The 20962-nt window shown below is 45.1% G+C and overlaps 1 protein-coding gene across 2 annotated transcripts in view; it reads right to left on the bottom strand.

Moving 5' to 3' along the window:
* Positions 1 to 10986: 10986 nt before the first annotated feature.
* Positions 10987 to 20962, bottom strand: part of LOC139383326 (RING finger protein 145-like) — a 34843-nt gene continuing 24867 nt past the window's right edge. For both annotated transcript variants that reach the window (XM_071127816.1, XM_071127817.1), the window contains 4 exons: positions 17608 to 17755; positions 17386 to 17485; positions 16248 to 16504; positions 10987 to 13000 (listed from right to left, as the gene is read on the bottom strand). In XM_071127816.1, the coding sequence (XP_070983917.1) occupies positions 11666 to 13000; positions 16248 to 16504; positions 17386 to 17485; positions 17608 to 17755 (1840 nt within the window). In that variant the 3' untranslated portion in view covers positions 10987 to 11665. The remainder of the gene's footprint in view (positions 13001 to 16247; positions 16505 to 17385; positions 17486 to 17607; positions 17756 to 20962) is intronic.

The following is a 20962-nucleotide window of genomic DNA, read 5'->3' as shown; positions in this document are numbered from 1 at the left end:
CTGTCTACTGGAAGTTGATGTTGTTGCTATTCAACCTCTTGCTAGCTTGTTAGCATAACAAATGACTAGCTAGATATTTTATGATTTCGGGTGTGTTCGTAAATTAAATGGGGAGTGCCAGAGTGCCTTCAGAGTGTGCTCTGGGTGTTTGCAAATTAAATGTGGAGTGCCAGAGTGCCTTCAGAGTGTGCTCTGGGTGTTTGCAAATTAAATGTGGAGTGCCAGAGTGCCTTCAGAGTGTGCTCTGGGTATTTGTAAATTCAGAGCAGTATCAGATTGTCCTTTTGTAAATTCAGAGCATTTCGCTCTGGGCGCGCTCTGGCCTAGGAGTAGGGTTTATCTGAGAGTTCTGACCTAACAAGCGTTTCGCTCTCGGAGCGCTCTGGCCGAGGAGTAGGGTTTATCTGAGAGTTCTGACCTAACAACGGCAGTCAAGCACCCAAGCTATCTGGCTAACTTGCTAGCTACTTCCAGACACAACACCTCACTCTGACCATTTTACTCCCCCTGTCAGAGCTGGTTAGGCTTCTTCATGTTATCCAGAGCGTTGGTGACTTGTAACTGTGCTGCTGGCAACAATTTAATTACGCTTTTTTTGCCATCGTTTTACTGACACCGGCGTATTCAACCGGTGTTGAGCGTTCGTAAATTCATCATTCTGCGCTCTGGCACACTCAAGATGAGAGCGCTCTGAAATCGGAGTAGATAGCCAGAATTAACCATGTCCATTGAGAACTCACACCAACTACACCACTTAGCTAAGAATGACATGAATAATCAAGTCAATAAACATTGGGCATTTAAACAAATAAATATATATTTCACCTTTCTTTCTTTTAATTTAACCAGGGAGGCCAGTTGAGAACAAGTTCTCATTTGCAACTGCGACCTGGCCAAGATAAAGCAAAGCAGTTCGACACAAACAACAACACAGAGTTACACATGGAATTAACAAACATACAGTCAATAATACAACAGAACAAGTCTATGTACAGCATGTGCAAATGAGGTAGGATAAGAGAGGTAAGGCAATAAATAGGCCATGGTGGCAAAGTAATTACAATATAGCAATTAAACACTGGAATGGTAGGATGTACAGAAGATGAATGTGCAAATTGAGATACTGGGGGTGCAAAGGAGCAAGATAAATAAATAAATAACAGTATGGGGATGAGGTAGATTGGATGGGCTAATTACAGATGAGCTATGTACATGTGCAGTGATCTGTGTTAGTTATATTAAAGTTAATACACTGCCTGGCAAGTTAGATGTATTAGTAACCAGCTAACGTTAGGTAACTAGGTAACATAGCGGAACACACTGCTGTAATGCTATGCGGATCGTAAGGATAGCGTAGCTAACAAATTGTCAGCCAACAAAACGTGTAACGTAACTTATTTGAAAATTCATTACTTTATTATTCAATTTTCTCAACATTTTGTCACAAAGCAATGAATTTGTATCAGTTCTCGTCGGATTTCGGCTACATATTTTCCTGGCATTTTCTTCAAATCTGAAAACGTTGTGAAGCCACGCCCATTTTGTGAAGAATTGCATTAAAAGTACAGAAAGAGTGTCCTCTGTTTTTATACTTCGTATTTAGGGAACTTTTGGCACACTTACTATATCCATACTATGGCCAATAAGCCGACTACATAGTCAATTTACGTCCCACATAGTGCAGTTTAGTATGAGTATTTGAACGCAGCTACGGTCTCTCTTTGGTTGGTAATGTTCTCTAGTTGCGCCGTGATTGGCTCAGTGTCCTGTCACTCATGGGGACACTCCATCACTGCAAAATCTACGGGGAGAGCTCGAAAATTCAAGCCCCTTGGATGCTGCCATAGTTACATTAAAAGTGCCCATCCAAGGAGGCTCAATGTAATTTGATGTGAAATCACATTATACCTACAAATCACATTATATCTACCGTAGCTTTGATTGGACTGATCATGTCAACATCACACTTTCAAAATCTTAGCTAGCAAGCTAGAAGTCATTGTGAATTAAGTCGACAATCTACTGGCAAATCCTATTCAATCCATCAATCTCATACGAAGAGAAATAATGAAGAGAAATTATAGATAAAACACATTGGTGCTCTTCGGCCATTGGACATAAACATTACACCAGTTGAAAATTAGTGGTTTGGAAGGACTCAGTCTCTAACTGCAAGCATTGCAAAGCAATCCCTAGCCTGCTATTCAGTGGAGTGGATGTGTGGTCCAAGTCTGGGTTTAAGGGTCTCTTTTCCAAGTTTAAAAGGATAAACATTTAACATTGGCCATGCTTTCAATCCAACATGACTTCTTCCGCACTCAAAACAACTGGAAAATCTCAGACTTCAGTGAATTCAAGACATCTGGGAACTCGGAGGAAAAAAACGAGCTCCGACTGGGAAAATACGTTTTGAACGGTCATCCAACTCGGAATTGCAAGTCGGGAACTCGGACCTCCTTCTAGAGCTCCGACCTGAAGATCACTGACGTCGTCATGATTCCAAGTCGGGAACTCTGGCCTCTTTCTAGAGCTCCAACCTGAAGATCACTGACGTCGTCATGATTCCAAGTCGGGAACTCGGGCCTCTTTCTAGAGCTCCAACCTGAAGATCACTGACGTCGTCATGATTCCAAGTCGGGAACTCTGGCCTCTTTCTAGAGCTCCAACCTGAAGATCACTGACGTCGTCATGATTCCAAGTCGGGAACTCTGGCCTCTTTCTAGAGCTCCGACCTGAAGATCACTGACGTCGTCATGATTCCAAGTCAGGAACTCGGGCCTCTTTCTAGAGCTCCGACCTGAAGATCACTGACGTCGTCATGATTCCAAGTCGGGAACTCGGGCCTCTTTCTAGAGCTCCAACCTGAAGATCACTAACGTCGTCATGATTCCAAGTCGGGAACTCTGGCCTCTTTCTAATGCTCCGACCTGAAGATCACTGACGTCGTCATGATTCCAAGTCGGGAACTCGGGCCTCTTTCTAGAGCTCCGACCTGAAGATCACTGACGTCGTCATGATTCCAAGTCGGGAACTCGGGCCTCTTTCTAGAGCTCCGACCTGAAGATCACTGACGTCGTCATGATTCCAAGTCGGGAACTCGGGCCTCTTTCTAGAGCTCCGACCTGAAGATCACTGACGTCGTCATGATTCCAAGTCGGGAACTCGGGCCTCTTTCTAGAGCTCCGACCTGAAGATCACTGACGTCGTCAAGAGTTCAAGTCGGGAACTCGGGCCTCTTTCTAATGCTCCGACCTGAAGATCACTGACGTCGTCATGATTCCAAGTCGGGAACTCGGGCCTCTTTCTAGAGCTCCGACCTGAAGATCACTGACGTCGTCATGATTCCAAGTCAGGAACTCGGGCCTCTTTCTAATGCTCCGACCTGAAGATCACTGACGTCGTCATGATTCCAAGTCGGGAACTCGGGCCTCTTTCTAGAGCTCCGACCTGAAGATCACTGACGTCGTCATGATTCAACGTTGTTTTTTTTTCTTCAGAATTTGATGACAAAAATTTTCCCACAAGAAGGACCGCCGTGCCACCTTCCTGTTCAAGTGAACACAGCACAACAAGGTGAGTCCCAAAATGTATTGTATGCTGCTGCATAAATGATGTAATATGCCAGGGAGATATGTATACTGTAGCTAAGAAAGTAATACTAAGTGTATGTTGTGTAGTAAGCTGTTAGTAGCCCATGTGCCTCACCCTAATAATTTGGTCCCTTTCCCCCTCATAATTTAGCTTACTGTTCTGACTTGGTGGTGCACATGTAGCCTATAGCATGTTTTAGAGAAACATATTCAAATATTGTAAGCGCTTTCATTGTCTGCTTATATATACCCCCTTTATTTATCCTATGGTTCTGACTTGTACAGGGAGAATACTGTAAGGGCCCAGTGGCGATTTTAGCACGTAACTCTTCGTGTTGTGGGCCCACAAACTGTTAGGGCCTACATAAAGCTGTCCCAACACCTTACCACTGCTACACCTGGCTATCAGCAGAGACTTGTCTGGCAGCGAAACAGTTAATTCAGCCTCATTTACTGCCTTTAAAAGAAACAGAGCTGATATGGCTGACTTGCTTGAACAAATATGGGTTCTCCTGACAATTGATATGTACAAACTATGGCATAAGACAGGCCTGAGCAAAGGTCGGCCTGGGGGCCATATGCGACCCGCGACCTGATTCAATACGGCCTTTTGCGCTAGAGAAGTTGTGAAAAACGTATTTGTTATTCAAATTAAAAACCCAATGAATACTCTTCTTTGTGAAATGATTTTAACTCCCACCAATTGTGGGACATTTATTTTGAAAGCACGTATAAATAACAACTGTGCAGTGAATACTCAGGGAGAAAAAGGTGTAGATTCACGCGAAGAGCACGGCAGGTGTTTATTTCGCCTTGGCAGAAGGCAGGAATCGTGGTCACAGGCAGGCAATGGTCATACACAGGTGGACAAACAGGCAGATGAGTCACAACTAGGACTGAAGGCTATAACTGGTTCTGACAAACGAGCTAGGAAAAGGCTTAGTAGAGTCAAAACGAACAATACCTCACAAAGGCACAAACAGAATGAACTGAACTAAATAAGGAGCTGATGAGACCAGGTGTGTAACTAACACAGGTTAAATCAATGAACAAACATGAAAGACAGGGCTACGTTCCAGAACACAAAGAAACAGGGCTACGTTCCAGAACAAAAAGAAACAGGGCTACGTTCCAGAACACAAAGAAACAGGGCTACGTTCCAGAACAAAAAGAAACAGGGCTACGTTCCAGAACAAAAAGAAACAGGGCTACGTTCCAGAACACAAAGAAACAGGACTACGTTCCAGAACACAAAGAAACAGGGCAACGTTCCAGAACACAAAGAAACAGGGCAACGTTCCAGAACACAAAGAAACAGGGCAACGTTCCAGAACACAAAGAAACAGAACACAAGGTTGACTAAGACAATAAATACAGAACCTTACAAACTGCACAAGGACAGACAGTGACTGACAGGTTGACACACACACCACAGTTACAAATAGTAGCTAGCTATAAATTCTGTAAAAGAAAAGGAAAGTAGATAATGAATGTAGGGTGTTCCAGCAAGAGCGGACATCGAAACATTTATTTATTTAGGTATCAGGGAAAGCTGTGTGCTTAGTGTCCAAAGAGAGCATCGCTGTCTTGAAAGACTACAACTTGTCCCGACACTTCCAGACGAGGCATGCAGAGAAATACAGGAATATGTCTCCTGAGCAGAGGGCGAGTGCATCGAAAGAGTTGCTTCCTCAGTTGCAAAAGCAGCAATGACTTTTCACAAATATTCTTACGAGGTCACAACCCCAGACATTGAAATGACAGAGGAGCTTGCTTCAGTGCAGTCAATGAAGAGCACAACCACAGGGAAAGATTTATTGGAGGAGGTTAATAAGTGTGTGGCAAAGCTGAGACTTTTGAGTTTTGAAAAGTTATCCAGTGTGACCTCTGAAGGGTGCCCAAACTTGACAGGAAAAAACATTGGCCTTTTGAAAAGGACACAAGATCAAGTAGCTGAGCTGAACCCAGATCAGAAAATTATTTTCCTGCATTGCATTGTTCCTCAGAAGTTGCTCTGTCAACGTGTTCTGAAAATGAGCCATCTTGTGGATACAAGCACTAAAGTGGTCAACTTTATAAAGAGCAAAATCTTTAAACCACAGGCAGTTTGTCTCACTGTCGGAAGAGAGAGTCGGGTCATGCAGATCTTCCCTTACCACACAAACGTGAGATGGCTGAGTTTGGGGAAGGTGCTTAAAAGGGTGTGGCACTTGAAGTGGGAGATTGCTGAGTTTGGGGAAGGTGCTTAAAAGGGTGTGGCACTTGAAGTGGGAGATTGCTGAATTTTTGCAAATGAAAGGAAAATAGGTGGATTTCCTTCAACTGCCAGATGAAGAATGGTTGGCTGATTTCTCCGACACCGTGGACATCATGGCCCTCATGAATGAACTGAACTCCAAACTACAAGGGAAGGAAGGGCCTTTTTACACATCAGATGTACAGCCTTGTCAAAGCCTTCAAGGGAAAATTACTCCTCCTGATCCGCCAAGTAGAAGCCAACAATCTCACCCACCTTCCGACACTACTAGTCTGTTCGCTATCAGACGACCTTCCGACACTACTAGTCTGTTCCCTATCAGATGACCTTCTGACACTACTAGTCTGTTCCCTATCAGATGACCTTCTGACACTACTAGTCTGTTCCCTATCAGACGACCTTCTGACACTACTAGTCTGTCCCCTATCAGACGACCTTCCGACACTACTAGTCTGTTCCCTATCAGACGACCTTCCGACACTACTAGTCTGTTCCCTATCAGACGACCTTCTGACACTACTAGTCTGTTCCCTATCAGATGACACTACTAGTCTGTTCCCTATCAGACGACCTTCTGACACTACTAGTCTGTTCCCTATCAGATGACACTACTAGTCTGTTCCCTATCAGACGACCTTCTGACACTACTAGTCTGTTCCCTATCAGACGACCTTCTGACACTACTGGTCTGTTCCCTATCAGATGACATTCTGACACTACTAGTCTGTTCCCTATCAGATGACCTTCTGACACTACTGGTCTGTTCCCTATCAGATGACCTTCTGACACTACTAGTCTGTTCCCTACCAGACGACCTTCTGACACTACTAGTCTGTTCCCTATCAGATGACCTTCTGACACTACTAGTCTGTTCCCTATCAGACGACCTTCTGACACTACTAGTCTGTTCCCTATCAGACGACCTTCTGACACTACTAGTCTGTTCCCTATCAGATGACACTACTAGTCTGTTCCCTATCAGACGACCTTCTGACACTACTAGTCTGTTCCCTATCAGACGACCTTCTGACACTACTGGTCTGTTCCCTATCAGATGACATTCTGACACTACTAGTCTGTTCCCTATCAGATGACCTTCTGACACTACTAGTCTGTTCCCTATCAGATGACCTTCTGACACTACTAGTCTGTTCCCTACCAGACGACCTTCTGACACTACTAGTCTGTTCCCTATCAGATGACCTTCTGACACTACTAGTCTGTTCCCTATCAGATGACCTTCCAACACTACTAGTCTGTTCCCTATCAGATGACCTTCTGACACTACTAGTCTGTTCCCTATCAGATGACCTTCTGACACTACTAGTCTGTTCCCTATCAGATGACCTTCTGACACTACTAGTCTGTTCCCTATCAGATGACCTTCTGACACTACTAGTCTGTTCCCTATCAGATGACCTTCTGACACTACTAGTCTGTTCCCTATCAGACGACCTTCTGACACTACTAGTCTGCTCCCTATCAGATGACCTTCTGACACCTCTAGTCTGTTCCCTATCAGATGACCTTCTGACACTACTAGTCTGTTCCCTATCAGATGACACTACTAGTCTGTTCCCTATCAGATGACCTTCTGACACTACTAGTCTGTTCCCTATCAGACGACCTTCTGACACTACTAGTCTGCTCCCTATCAGATGACCTTCTGACACTACTAGTCTGTTCCCTATCAGATGACACTACTAGTCTGTTCCCTATCAGATGACCTTCTGACACTACTAGTCTGTTCCCTATCAGACGACCTTCTGACACTACTAGTCTGTTCCCTATCAGATGACCTTCTGACACTACTAGTCTGTTCCCTATCAGATGACCTTCTGACACTACTAGTCTGTTCCCTATCAGATGACCTTCTGACACTACTAGTCTGTTCCCTATCAGATGACCTTCTGACACTACTAGTCTGTTCCCTATCAGATGACACTACTAGTCTGTTCCCTATCAGATGACCTTCTGACACTACTAGTCTGTTCCCTATCAGATGACCTTCTGACACTACTAGTCTGTTCCCTATCAGACGACCTTCTGACACTACTAGTCTGTTCCCTATCAGACGACCTTCTGACACTACTAGTCTGTTCCCTATCAGATGACCTTCTGACACTACTAGTCTGTTCCCTATCAGACGACCTTCTGACACTACTAGTCTGTTCCCTATCAGACGACCTTCTGACACTACTAGTCTGTTCACTATCAGATGACCTTCTGACACTACTAGTCTGTTCCCTATCAGATGACCTTCTGACACTACTAGTCTGTTCCCTATCAGACGACCAGGGGGAGAAGTACACATCACTGCTGCTGAGTCTCTTTGAACGGTGAGATTTCTCGTCGTTTTGGGGATTTCAAAGTGTTGGAGAATGACATGCTGTTGGTTTCTTCTCCTTTCACCTTCAATGTGGATAACGATCCCACTGACCTGCAACTTGAGCTTATCGATCTTCAATCTGATGCGGTGATTGGAGAACTATTCAGAACAATGTCACTGACGAGGTTCTATGCACATCTCGAAGAACAATTTTCCAAAGATTAGGAGTCGAGCTCAGAAGATGTTTGTACTGTTTGGGTCAACCTATGTATGTGAACAGACATTTTCAGTGATGAAATATAACAAGTCATCTCTTACCGACTCTCACCAATCCTGCGCATAGCGACTTAGGAAACTATACTTGACTTCACTGCTCTAGAGACTTCAACGCCCATCCGAGACTTCACTCCTCACATTGATTGAGTAGTTTAAATGTAATGTTGAGCTCTCTCTCTCTCGTGTTTCTGTGCATACCCGTTAACAAGAGTTCAGACAGACGTTAATTAACCGGCACAACAGCCTAGTAACGTTAATTAACCGGCACAACAGCCTAGTAACGTTAATTAACCGGCTCAACAGCCTAGTAACGTTAATTAACCGGAACAACAGCCTAGTAACGTTAATTAACCAGTGTAACGGATGTGAAACGCTAGCTTAGTTAGCGGTGGTGCGCGCTAAATAGTGTTTCACTAGTGCAGCGATGGGTAAAGATGCTTCGTGGGTGACTGTTGTTGATGTGTGCGGAGGGTCCCTGGTTCGCGCCCGGGTATGGGCGAGGGGACGGTCTAAAGTTATACTGTCACACCGGCACAACAACCTAGTAACGTTAATTAACCGGCACAACAGCCTTGCTACAGACTGCAACAGTTAAAATGGGGTGCGTGAATATGGGATTATGCTGAGTGTCATTATTGTAACTTTTATAACGTTTGCACGTCATTATTTGACCCTTTATCTTTTTTGACACGCAAAGACCCAAACGGCGTTCGATAGATACGCGAGATGATTCTCCATCATGTTTGCCCCTCTCCATAACCCCAATGATGACAACGGACAATTGGACCCACCAATATTTAGTAAGCGTAAATAACGGGTAAATTACCCATGCCTATAATGCACGTTAAAACTAACGTTAATGCTAACGTTACTTCACAACAATGTTACCGTTATCAGGCCCGTTTCAGCAGGTTGTTCTCCGAGGAACTTGCTTTGGTCTCTCCACAGTAGTTATATGCTGCCATGTTATCAATTAAACTACCTCAAGTGGCAGTTTAGAATTAATCTCCAATCTAATTGTATATATATATATATATATATTTTTTTTTTTCTTTTTAAACTTTTTTTAATTAATTGAGCAACAGGTTTACAATTATTCTAGGTTTAAAGTGAAAACTACATTTAGAAAAGAGGAATTATTTAATTTAACTAGGGTTCATTTAAAACTAGGTTTAAAATTTGGTGCAACAAGATTAATAGATCAACCTTGATTTGACCCGGTTTAAGAGTCAATCGGTGTTGGTGCAACCCACCCTGTCTGTGTTTACAGGAAGTAGTAACAACATTGACTTTAGATCACAACAACACATTCACCAAAATACACATGAATGGATTTCTGAAAATACGTAAAACACCACAGGAGTCCTCTTACATTTGGGAACTTTATGGTCCTATTGATCAAACAACCATGAAAAGGTCGGCTATATTTCCCCATATGCACATCAACAAGATCAACAACTAATGCTAGCCAGAGCTAGATGAGCTCAAATCTAACGAAGGTAAACACTAAATAAACCTTCTTTAAACCTGTTCAGCTAGTTGACCGTCAAAAATTGCACTGATAAACGATGGGAAATAGTAATTAGCCTGCTCGTCTTTCTGCAGCTTGCCTGCCAATACATTCTTGTGACCGAGCAGAGCATATGAGCGTGGAGCCGAAGTTTCCCAAAGGCTGTGAGCGTCTGCCTTCTCGCCTGCTCCAGTAGCGCTCACTACACTAACTCAGGGCATGCCCACTCCAGCATGAATTTGTAGTCTACTTGTGTGCTGCTATAGCCCCTTGCTTTAGCTACTGTTAGAGCTTCCATATCTGTCATGTCTTAGGAGATAGTAGCAGAGCTTCCATATCTGTCATGTCTTAGGACATAGTAGCAGAGCTTCCATATCTGTCATGTCTTAGGAGATAGTAGCAGAGCTTCCATATCTGTCATGTCTTAGGACATAGTAGCAGAGCTTCCATGTCCGTCATGTCTTAGGAGATAGTAGCAGAGCTTCCATATCTGTCATGTCTTAGGAGATAGTAGCAGAGCTTCCATATCGGTCATGTCTTAGGAGATAGTAGCAGAGCTTCCATATCGGTCATGTCTTAGGAGATAGTAGCAGAGCTTCCATATCGGTCATGTCTTAGGAGATAGTAGCAGAGCTTCCATATCGGTCATGTCTTAGGAGATAGTAGCAGAGCTTCCATATCTGTCATGTCTTAGGAGATAGTAGCAGAGCTTCCATATCTGTCATGTCTTAGGAGATAGTAGCAGAGCTTCCATATCTGTCATGTCTTAGGAGATAGTAGCAGAGCTTCCATGTCTGTCATGTCTTAGGAGATAGTAGCAGAGCTTCCATATCTGTCATGTCTTAGGAGATAGTAGCAGAGCTTCCATGTCTGTCATGTCTTAGGAGATAGTAGCAGAGCTTCCATATCTGTCATGTCTTAGGAGATAGTAGCAGAGCATTAAAGGCATCGTTGTTGTTGAGTAAAACACAGTGTGTTTGAGTGAGAGGGAAAGAGAGAGATAGTAATGACACCGTAAAATAAGTCATTTGGCTCAACCAGTGTTTTTAATGTTAAAAAACAGCATTATTTTGTATCAGAAATGCAGAGACGCTCAGTCTATAAGAGAAAAATACATTTTTTGTTAAATTTGATATGGTTTTCATGTGTCTAGCGAAGTGGTAGTTGACAATCATTCAACATGAGGGATTGTCCAGTTCAGATTTGTTATACTGTAATTGTTTCCCTCCTTGATGTTGAATCCTTGACACCATGAACATATTCATGTTTTACTTTAAATAACGGTCAGAATATTTTAATATTTTTATTTTTATTCTCCCCGAATTATTATTATAATTTTTTTTTTAGGAGGTACATTTTAACAGTCAAAATGTTTAAAAAAATTGGGCGACAAACACTGAATATGCATAGGGAACATACAAAAGTGTTTCAAAATTAATATTTTCAGCTTAATTTTGTTTTACTTTTGAAAATCTTATTCATCATTGACCCATACAGCCTTAATCTATAATTGTGCCTTTCATAGATATCATTTCTCATCTTGGGTTTTACATGTTTGCCCCTAAACCCAATCCAGTACACACACCATTAATTAAATAACGAAATAAACACATGTATTATAAGACTGCCAGCTGAAAGGTAGGACATTAGTTTTCCAACGTTGTTTCACAAAAACAAGGCATTGTGGGGATTTTCAGTGGACTTCACCACTTCGCTAAGGTACTGTTGTGATGGAGTCCCTCCTCCTCTGTTCTGCTGTGATGGAGTCCCTCCTCCTCTGTTCTGTTGTGACGGAGTCCCTCCTCCTCTGTTCTGTTGTGACGGAGTCCCTCCTCCTCTGTTCTGCTGTGACGGAGTCCCTCCTCCTCTGTTCTGTTGTGACGGAGTCCCTCCTCCTCTGTTCTGTTGTGACGGAGTCCCTCCTCCTCTGTTCTGTTGTGACGGAGTCCCTCCTCCTCTGTTCTGTTGTGACGGAGTCCCTCCTCCTCTGTTCTGTTGTGACAGAGTCCCTCCTCCTCTGTTCTGTTGTGACAGAGTCCCTCCTCCTCTGTTCTGCTGTGACGGAGTCCCTCCTCCTCTGTTCTGTTGTGACGGAGTCCCTCCTCCTCTGTTCTGTTGTGACGGAGTCCCTCCTCCTCTGTTCTGTTGTGACGGAGTCCCTCCTCCTCTGTTCTGGTGCTACTGCATAGCCTAGATCTCTGTCGCCGGGTAGATTTAACATCCCAGGGCGTGTCCAGTTCTGATTGGCTTTCATCCTGCTGTGCATGTCCACCATCTAGAGTGTGTGACCGTGGTCGTCCCCTGTGTTCACGGATCTGTTGGGTGACGTCTCCTATCCCGCTCACACTCTTAGACCTTGAGGTCTTTCTGGTTGTTGTCCCTGACATAGGTCCACATTGGTTTTCTCCTACAAGGTTGTTCTCAGTCCGGCAGGTCTCTCTAGCCCCATTCATTCTAGTCAATACTCTGCCATTCTGCTCTTTGGGAGCAGATTGCACCAATAGTCCTTTGACCGTGTAGTCAACCCCTTCACCGTTGTACCTGTTGGTAGGATGAGCTCCATGCCAAGGCTCCAGGTTCTGCTTCCCTGGACTAGGACTACCCCCAGAAGAGCGTGGGCTGACGAAGCCTACAAAGTCCCCAGTGGAGCTGAAGTGGAGATCCTGGACAGGTTTCCTAAGTGGGCGTCCCGTTCTGTCCTCTCTATCTGAACCACTGGTTCCCTCTCCCAGGCTCTCTGTCCCTTCCTGCTGATCTGGGGAGCCTGGGGACGGCAGGTTAACTGGGGGCTGGTGTGTGGCGACCCTGCCTGGAGTCTGATCTCTGGAGCGTCTCCTCTCCTCTACCCGGCCTGGCCCAGTACCTCTAGAGGGCAGAGGAGCAGCCTGGAAGTCTCCTGCCGCATGGGCTGGGGCTGGCAGGGTGGGGCGGACGGCCTGGTGGCACATGGGGCAAGTCTCCTGGACGTAGAGCCACTTACGCAGGCAGTTTCCATGGAAGAAATGTCCGCAGTACGTCAGCACGGCTGAGCTCATTTCCTACAGAGGAAGAGATGTGTTTATTACTTAAATGAACAAGAACTAACCAAACTCAAAACCCTCTCCAAGCTCTAATATAAACCTCTTTAACCAACCCTCTGAACCAGGGCTGGTCCTGGCTGTTCTGCTGCACCAGATAAGACGACAACAAAAAAAAAGACGTCTAAAATAGGAATTTTCCCAGACGTTGAAATTATGTTATTTTATGTTCTGAATGAAAGTTGAACAGACGTATTTTCCGGACGTTGGAAATCAGGTTCATTTTTGGTTCTGAATGAAAGTTGAAATGACGTAATTTATAAAAGTCTATGTTTGAGCCAAATCAAGGCTGGTTCCCGACCGGACTAAATCGCAACCAAACATAGACATGGAAGTCGACCTAGAAATCAAGGGTAGTCTGGACAGGACAACAACAAAAAAGACGTCGGCCCGTGCTTTCTGAGGTACAGCCTACAGTGTTGACTGAAAATACATTTTAGGAATGTCCATCTATGTGTTAGGCCGACCTTTGGTGAAACACAAAAAAAAAAGACTGAGGGTCCGGACAGGACCAAAAAAATACGTCCAAAAGACATCGGCCCGTGCTTACTGGGGTGTAGCCTTACCATGTCAGCCAGCAATGGAATTTTATGAATGCCCATCCATGTGGTAGACCCATACATGTGGTAGGCCCATCCATGTGGTAGGCCCATCCATGTGGTAGGCCCATACATGTGGTAGGCCCATCCATGTGGTAGGCCCATCCATGTGGTAGGCCCATCCATGTGGTAGGCCCATACATGTGGTAGACCCATACATGTGGTAGGCCCATACATGTGGTAGGCCCATCCATGTGGTAGGCCCATCCATGTGGTAGGCCCATACATACATGTGGTAGACCCATACATACATGTGGTAGACCCATACATACATGTGGTAAACCCATCCATGTGATAGACCCATACATACATGTGGTAGACCCATACATACATGTGGTAGACCCATACATACATGTGGTAGACCCATACATACATGTGGTAGACCCATACATACATGTGGTAGACCCATACATACATGTGGTAGGCCCGTACATGTGGTAGGCCCGTACATGTGGTAGACCCATCCATGTGGTAGACCCGTACATGTGGTAGACTCGTACATGTGGTAGGCCCGTACATGTGGTAGACCCGTACATACATGTGGTAGACCCATACATACATGTGGTAGACCCATACATACATGTGGTAGGCCCATCCATGTGGTAGACCCATCCATGTGGTAGACCCGTACATGTGGTAGACCCGTACATGTGGTAGACTCGTACATGTGGTAGACTCGTACATGTGGTAGACCCATCCATGTGGTAGGCCCGTACATGTGGTAGACCCGTACATGTGGTAGACTCGTACATGTGGTAGACCCATCCATGTGGTAGACTCGTACATGTGGTAGACCCATCCATGTAGCAGGCCCACCATTTGTAAAACAGGCCATTACATTGACTTTATTAGTCCTGTTTCCTGTGACTAATCAATTTGGCTATTTAACATAACTTCATCAGGCGTTATCCTGAGCCTATTTACAATAAGAATCGATGTGTTTACAAAAGCTTTTTTCACTATGATCAGCTTGTCAAAAAAATGTAGCGATACAAACTTGAAACCACCGATCGTGACAGTTTGGCCCACGGGATGAAACTCCTGGTACAGCAGTTGTGAGTAGCCTGATTGGCCCGTTCCATACTGTCCGTTTCACTTTGACCAGTCCCGTTCGTTGGCATGTCAGGCCATTTTTGTTTATTTGATTGGGCAGCATTTAGGTTGGGATATTCGATGGGAGAAACCGGCATGATGTGAAAAGTGTCCGTCTCATTACATTGTCATCCCCATTCTATTTCCAGGTCTGAAGGCTACAGAAAAGACCACCACACTGTTTCTACCATATCCTCGATCTGCTACATGATTTACGTTAGATTATTATTTTGCCCGAAGAACGGTGGTGAAGGGTCGCGTCGATGCATCTCTCCAACAGCACCCTGGGAATGGACAAGATGAATATTGTGCTTGAGCACGGCTGATCATAGGGAGGCATCAGCGCTCACCTAAAAAAAAAAAAGCCCATATTCCACGGCTTGAGAGAAATATGGCATTGTTTTTTGAGCAGATTTATGTGTTATTGGAGGAGCGTGTTGGTCAGTTTAGCTCGGAAAACCCTCGTCAATCTAATGAGCGGTCCCTGCTCTGAAGAGAAAAGTAACAAGTTAAACTATTTGGTATACATCTCTGGCTTATAAATTCTCTTATTTTTATGGGGAGGAGAAATCATTCATTGAGTTGATGGTGAATTTATTGGGGGTTATTATTACGGTAACCTAAACATATTCACAGAACAGGTTAAACCATTGACCAGTATAGACACCATCCTCTGACCAATGAGGTCACCATGACCCTGACTGACCCCGGAAGCAGATGGCCATGACCAAACATGGATAGAGATGTTTTTTGAACATCATGGCCATGTTCTGTTATAATCTCCACCCGGCACAGCCAGAAGAGGACTGGCCACCCCACATAGCCTGGTTCCTCTCTACCCAGCACAGCCAGAAGAGGACTGGCCACCCCACATAGCCTGGTTCCTCTCTACCCAGCACAGCCAGAAGAGGACTGGCCACCCCTCATAGCCTGGTTCCTCTCTAGGTTTATAATCTCCACCCGGCACAGCCAGAAGAGGACTGGCCACCCCACATAGCCTGGTTCCTCTCTAGGTTTATAATCTCCACCCGGCACAGCCAGAAGAGGACTGGCCACCCCTCATAGCCTGGTTCCTCTCTACCCAGAAGAGGACTGGCCACCCCTCATAGCCTGGTTCCTCTCTACCCAGCACAGCCAGAAGAGGACTGGCCACCCCACATAGCCTGGTTCCTCTCTAGGTTTATAATCTCCACCCGGCACAGCCAGAAGAGGACTGGCCACCCCTCATAGCCTGGTTCCTCTCTAGGTTTCATCCTAGGTTTGGCCTTTCTAGGGAGTTTTTCCTAGCCACCGTGCTTCTACACCTGCATTGCTTGCTGTTTGGGGTTTTAGGCTGGGTTTCTGTACAGCACTTTGAAATATCAGCTGATGTAAGAAGGGCTTCATAAGTACATTTGATTTGATGTTCCAAATAGCACCCTATCCCATTTTTAAGTGCACTACTTTTGACCAGGGCCCATATAGAGAATAGGGTTGACATGTAGGATACATCATACAGCATTTTATGACTGACTGACCTGGAAGCAAATGGCACAAACGTCGTTGTGTTGCTGCAGCTGATTGGCCGTGGCCCGGGGGAGGGAGTTGATCTTCTTGGCTGCTTCCTGTCTAAGCAGGAAGCTCCTCCAGCCGGTCTGGGCTCTGAGCCACACGTTGAAGTAGCAGTGTATGATGATGATTGAGGCACCCATCCAGCTCCACTCCCCAAACAGAGATTCCCAGGTCCCGTAGGCCACCACGCAGAGAGCCACAACGAACTCCAGCACGCGGCTGACTGGGAGTCACATTTGAGTCATTTAGCAGACTCTCTTACCCAGAAGGCCTTTACATACAACCGCATCTCAGTCAGAGTACAGGACAGGTCCCTACAGGACAGGTAAGTACAGGAGGGTACAGGACAGGTGACTACAGGACAGGTGACTACAGGACAGGTCACTGCAGGACAGGAGAGTACAGGACAGGTGGCTACAGGACAGGAGAGTACAGGACAGGAGAGTACAGGACAGGAGAGTACAGGAGGGTACAGGACAGGTGACTACAGGACAGGTGACTACAGGACAGGAGAGTACAGGACAGGAGAGTACAGGAGGATACAGGACAGGAGGGTACAGGACAGGTGGGTACAGGACAGGTGGGTACAGGACAGGTGACTACAGGACAGGTCACTGCAGGACAGGTCACTGCAGGACAGGAGAGTACAGGACAGGTGGCTACAGGACAGGAGAGTACAGGACAGGAGAGTACAGGAGGGTACAGGACAGGTGACTACAGGACAGGTGACTACAGGACAGGAGAGTACAGGACAGGAGAGTACAGGAGGATACAGGACAGGAGGGTACAGGACAGGTGGGTACAGGACAGGTGGGTACAGGACAGGTGGGTACAGGACAGGAGGGTACAGGACAGGAGGGTACAGGACAGGAGAGTACAGGACAGGTGACTACAGGACAGGAGAGTACAGGACAGGAGAGTACAGGACAGGAGAGTACAGGACAGGAGAGTACAGGAGGGTACACGACAGGAGGGTACAGGACAGGTGGGTACAGGACAGGAGGGTACAGGACAGGTGACTACAGGACAGGAGTGTACAGGACAGGTGACTACAGGACAGGAGTGTACAGGACAGGTGACATCAGGACAGGTATTTTGTGTTACCTGCATTGACCCAATAGATGATCTCATCCAGGCTGTCTATAGGGTCGCTACAGGACAGCTCAACCATGAAGAGGGAGTAGATCAGCAAGGTACCTGTCACCTGGGAGACCAGCCAACAACAACAAAAAGTCTAGCATTCATTTCTATACTGAGAAAAACGCGGTTTACTTCAGAGAAAAGGAGCCTGTTAAGAGATGACTCCTACAGTTATGTGAGTCTTACCTGCAGAGAGGTGAGCATGCAGCTGGAGACCAGGATGAGGAGCCAGAAGTCCATGTGGAAGAACTGGGAGATTTTATATGCCATGTATCCTGGGAACACCAGCAGGACCAGACACATACTGAGACCTCTGAAGTGTTTCCATAGACTCCTACAGGGAGAGAGAGAGGTAGAGAGAGAGAGAGGTAGAGAGAGAGAGGTAGAGAAAGAGAGAGTGAGACAGAGAGAGAAAGAGAGAGGCAGAGAGAGAGAGAGGTAGAGAGAGAGGTAGAGAGAGAGAGAGGTAGAGAGAGAGAGGTAGAGAGAGAGAGAGGTAGAGAGAAAGAGTGAGGTAAAGAGAAAGAGAGAGGTAGAGAGAGAGAGAGACAGAGAGAGAGAGCGAGAGAGAGAGAGAGAGAAAGAGAGAGAAAGAGAGAGAGGTAGAGAGAGAGAGGCAGAGAGAGAGAGAGGCAGAGAGAGAAAGAGAGAGACAGAGAGAGAAAGAAAGAGATGCAGAAAGAGAGGCAGAGAGAGAGAGGCAGCAAGAGAAAGAGAGAGGCAGAGAGCGAGAGAGAGGCAGAGAGAAAGAGGCAGAGAGAGAGAGAGAGAGCGAGAGAGAGAGAGAGCGAGGCAGAGAGAGAAAAAAAGGGAGAGTGAGGAGAGACGGAGAGAAAGAGGTCATCACCATAAACTCCTATAGGCACAGAGCGAGAGAGAGGAAGGGCATCACTGGTCTCTTACCATAACTACAGAGCGAGAGAGAGGAAGGGCATCACTGGTCTCTTACCATAACTACAGAGCGAGAGAGAGGAAGGGCATCACTGGTCTCTTACCATAACTACAGAGCGAGAGAGAGGAAGGGCATCACTGGTCTCTTACCATAACTACAAGGACAGCAACCCTGAGTTGGTATAGCATGGCACTTGCAGGGTTGTGGGTTCGATTCCCACGGGGGATCAGTATGAAAGATGTATCACTCACTACTGCTAAATGACTGAAAATGTGTGGATATTGACAGAAGTCACTGTTGACAGACAGGAGTCTTGATCCACTGCCGTAGGGTCAACACAGAAAACGGTATAATATGAACCTGTTGGCCGTGACTAGTTGTTCTCAAACAAATCTAATCTAAATGAGTCACATGTGCCGAATACAACAGGTGTAGTAGACCTTACAGTGAAATGCTGAATACAACAGGTGTAGTAGACCTCACAGTGAAATGCTGAATACAACAGGTGTAGTAGACCTTACAGTGAAATGCTGAATACAACAGGTGTAGTAGACCTCACAGTGAAATGCTGAATACAACAGGTGTAGTAGACCTTACAGTGAAATGCTGAATACAACAGGTGTAGTAGACCTTACAGTGAAATGCTGAATACAACAGGTGTAGTAGACCTCACAGTGAAATGCTGAATACAACAGGTGTAGTAGACCTCACAGTGAAATGCTGAATACAACAGGTGTAGTAGACCTTACAGTGAAATGCTGAATACAACAGGTGTAGTAGACCTCACAGTGAAATGCTGAATACAACAGGTGTAGTAGACCTCACAGTGAAATGCTGAATACAACAGGTGTAGTAGACCTTACAGTGAAATGCTGAATTCAACAGGTGTAGTAGACCTTACAGTGAAATGCTGAATACAACAGGTGTAGTAGACCTCACAGTGAAATGCTGAATACAACAGGTGTAGTAGACCTCACAGTGAAATGCTGAATACAACTGGTGTAGTAGACCTCACAGTGAAATGCTGAATACAACAGGTGTAGTAGACCTCACAGTGAAATGCTGAATACAACAGGTGTAATAGACCTCACAGTGAAATGCTGAATACAACAGGTGTAGTAGACCTCACAGTGAAATGCTGAATACAACAGGTGTAGTAGACCTCACAGTGAAATGCTGAATACAACTGGTGTAGTAGACCTCACAGTGAAATGCTGAATACAACAGGTGTAGTAGACCTTACAGTGAAATGCTGAATACAACAGGTGTAGTAGACCTTAGTGAAATGCTGAATACAACAGGTGTAGTAGACCTCACAGTGAAATGCTGAATACAACAGGTGTAGTAGACCTTACAGTGAAATGCTGAATATAACAGGTGTAGTAGACCTTACAGTGAAATGCTGAATACAACAGGTGTAGTAGACCTTACAGTGAAATGCTGAATACAACAGGTGTAGTAGACCTCACAGTGAAATGCTGAATACAACAGGTGTAGTAGACCTTACAGTGAAATGCTGAATACAACAGGTGTAGTAGACCTTACAGTGAAATGCTGAATACAACAGGTGTAGTAGACCTTACAGTGAAATGCTGAATACAACAGGTGTAGTAGACCTTACAGTGAAATGCTGAATACAACAGGTGTAGTAGACCTCACAGTGAAATGCTGAATACAACAGGTGTAGTAGACCTTACAGTGAAATGCTGAATACAACAGGTGTAGTAGACCTGACAGTGAAATGCTGAATACAACAGGTGTAGTAGACCTGACAGTGAAATGCTGAATACAACAGGTGTAGTAGACCTCACAGTGAAATGCTGAATACAACAGGTGTAGTAGACCTTACAGTGAAATGCTGAATACAACAGGTGTAGTAGACCTTACAGTGAAATGCTGAATACAACAGGTGTAGTAGACCTTACAGTGAAATGCTGAATACAACAGGTGTAGTAGACCTCACAGTGAAATGCTGAATACAACAGGTGTAGTAGACCTTACAGTGAAATGCTGAATACAACAGGTGTAGTAGACCTCACAGTGAAATGCTGAATACAACAGGTGTAGTAGACCTTACAGTGAAATGCTGAATACAACAGGTGTAGTAGACCTTACAGTGAAATGCTGAATACAACAGGTGTAGTAGACCTTACAGTGAAATGCTGAATACAACAGGTGTAGTAGACCTTACAGTGAAATGCTGAATACAACAGGTGTAGTAGACCTCACAGTGAAATGCTGAATACAACAGGTGTAGTAGACCTTACAGTGAAATGCTGAATACAACAGGTGTAGTAGACCTCACAGTGAAATGCTGAATACAACAGGTGTAGGTAGACCTTACAGTGAAATGCTGAATACAACAGGTGTAGTAGACCTCACAGTGAAATGCTGAATACAACAGGTGTAGTAGACCTTACAGTGAAATGCTGAATACAACAGGTGTAGTAGACCTTACAGTGAAATGCTGAATACAACAGGTGTAGTAGACCTCACAGTGAAATGCTGAATACAACAGGTGTAGTAGACCTTACAGTGAAATGCTGAATACAACAGGTGTAGTAGACCTCACAGTGAAATGCTGAATACAACAGGTGTAGGTAGACCTTACAGTGAAATGCTGAATACAACAGGTGTAGTAGACCTCAC

This window comes from Oncorhynchus clarkii, chromosome 25 (genome assembly GCF_045791955.1).
Source record: "Oncorhynchus clarkii lewisi isolate Uvic-CL-2024 chromosome 25, UVic_Ocla_1.0, whole genome shotgun sequence".
NCBI classification, from domain to species: domain Eukaryota; kingdom Metazoa; phylum Chordata; class Actinopteri; order Salmoniformes; family Salmonidae; genus Oncorhynchus; species Oncorhynchus clarkii.
Note: the sequence above shows the minus strand (reverse complement) of the source record. Positions and strands in the feature narration are given on the sequence as shown.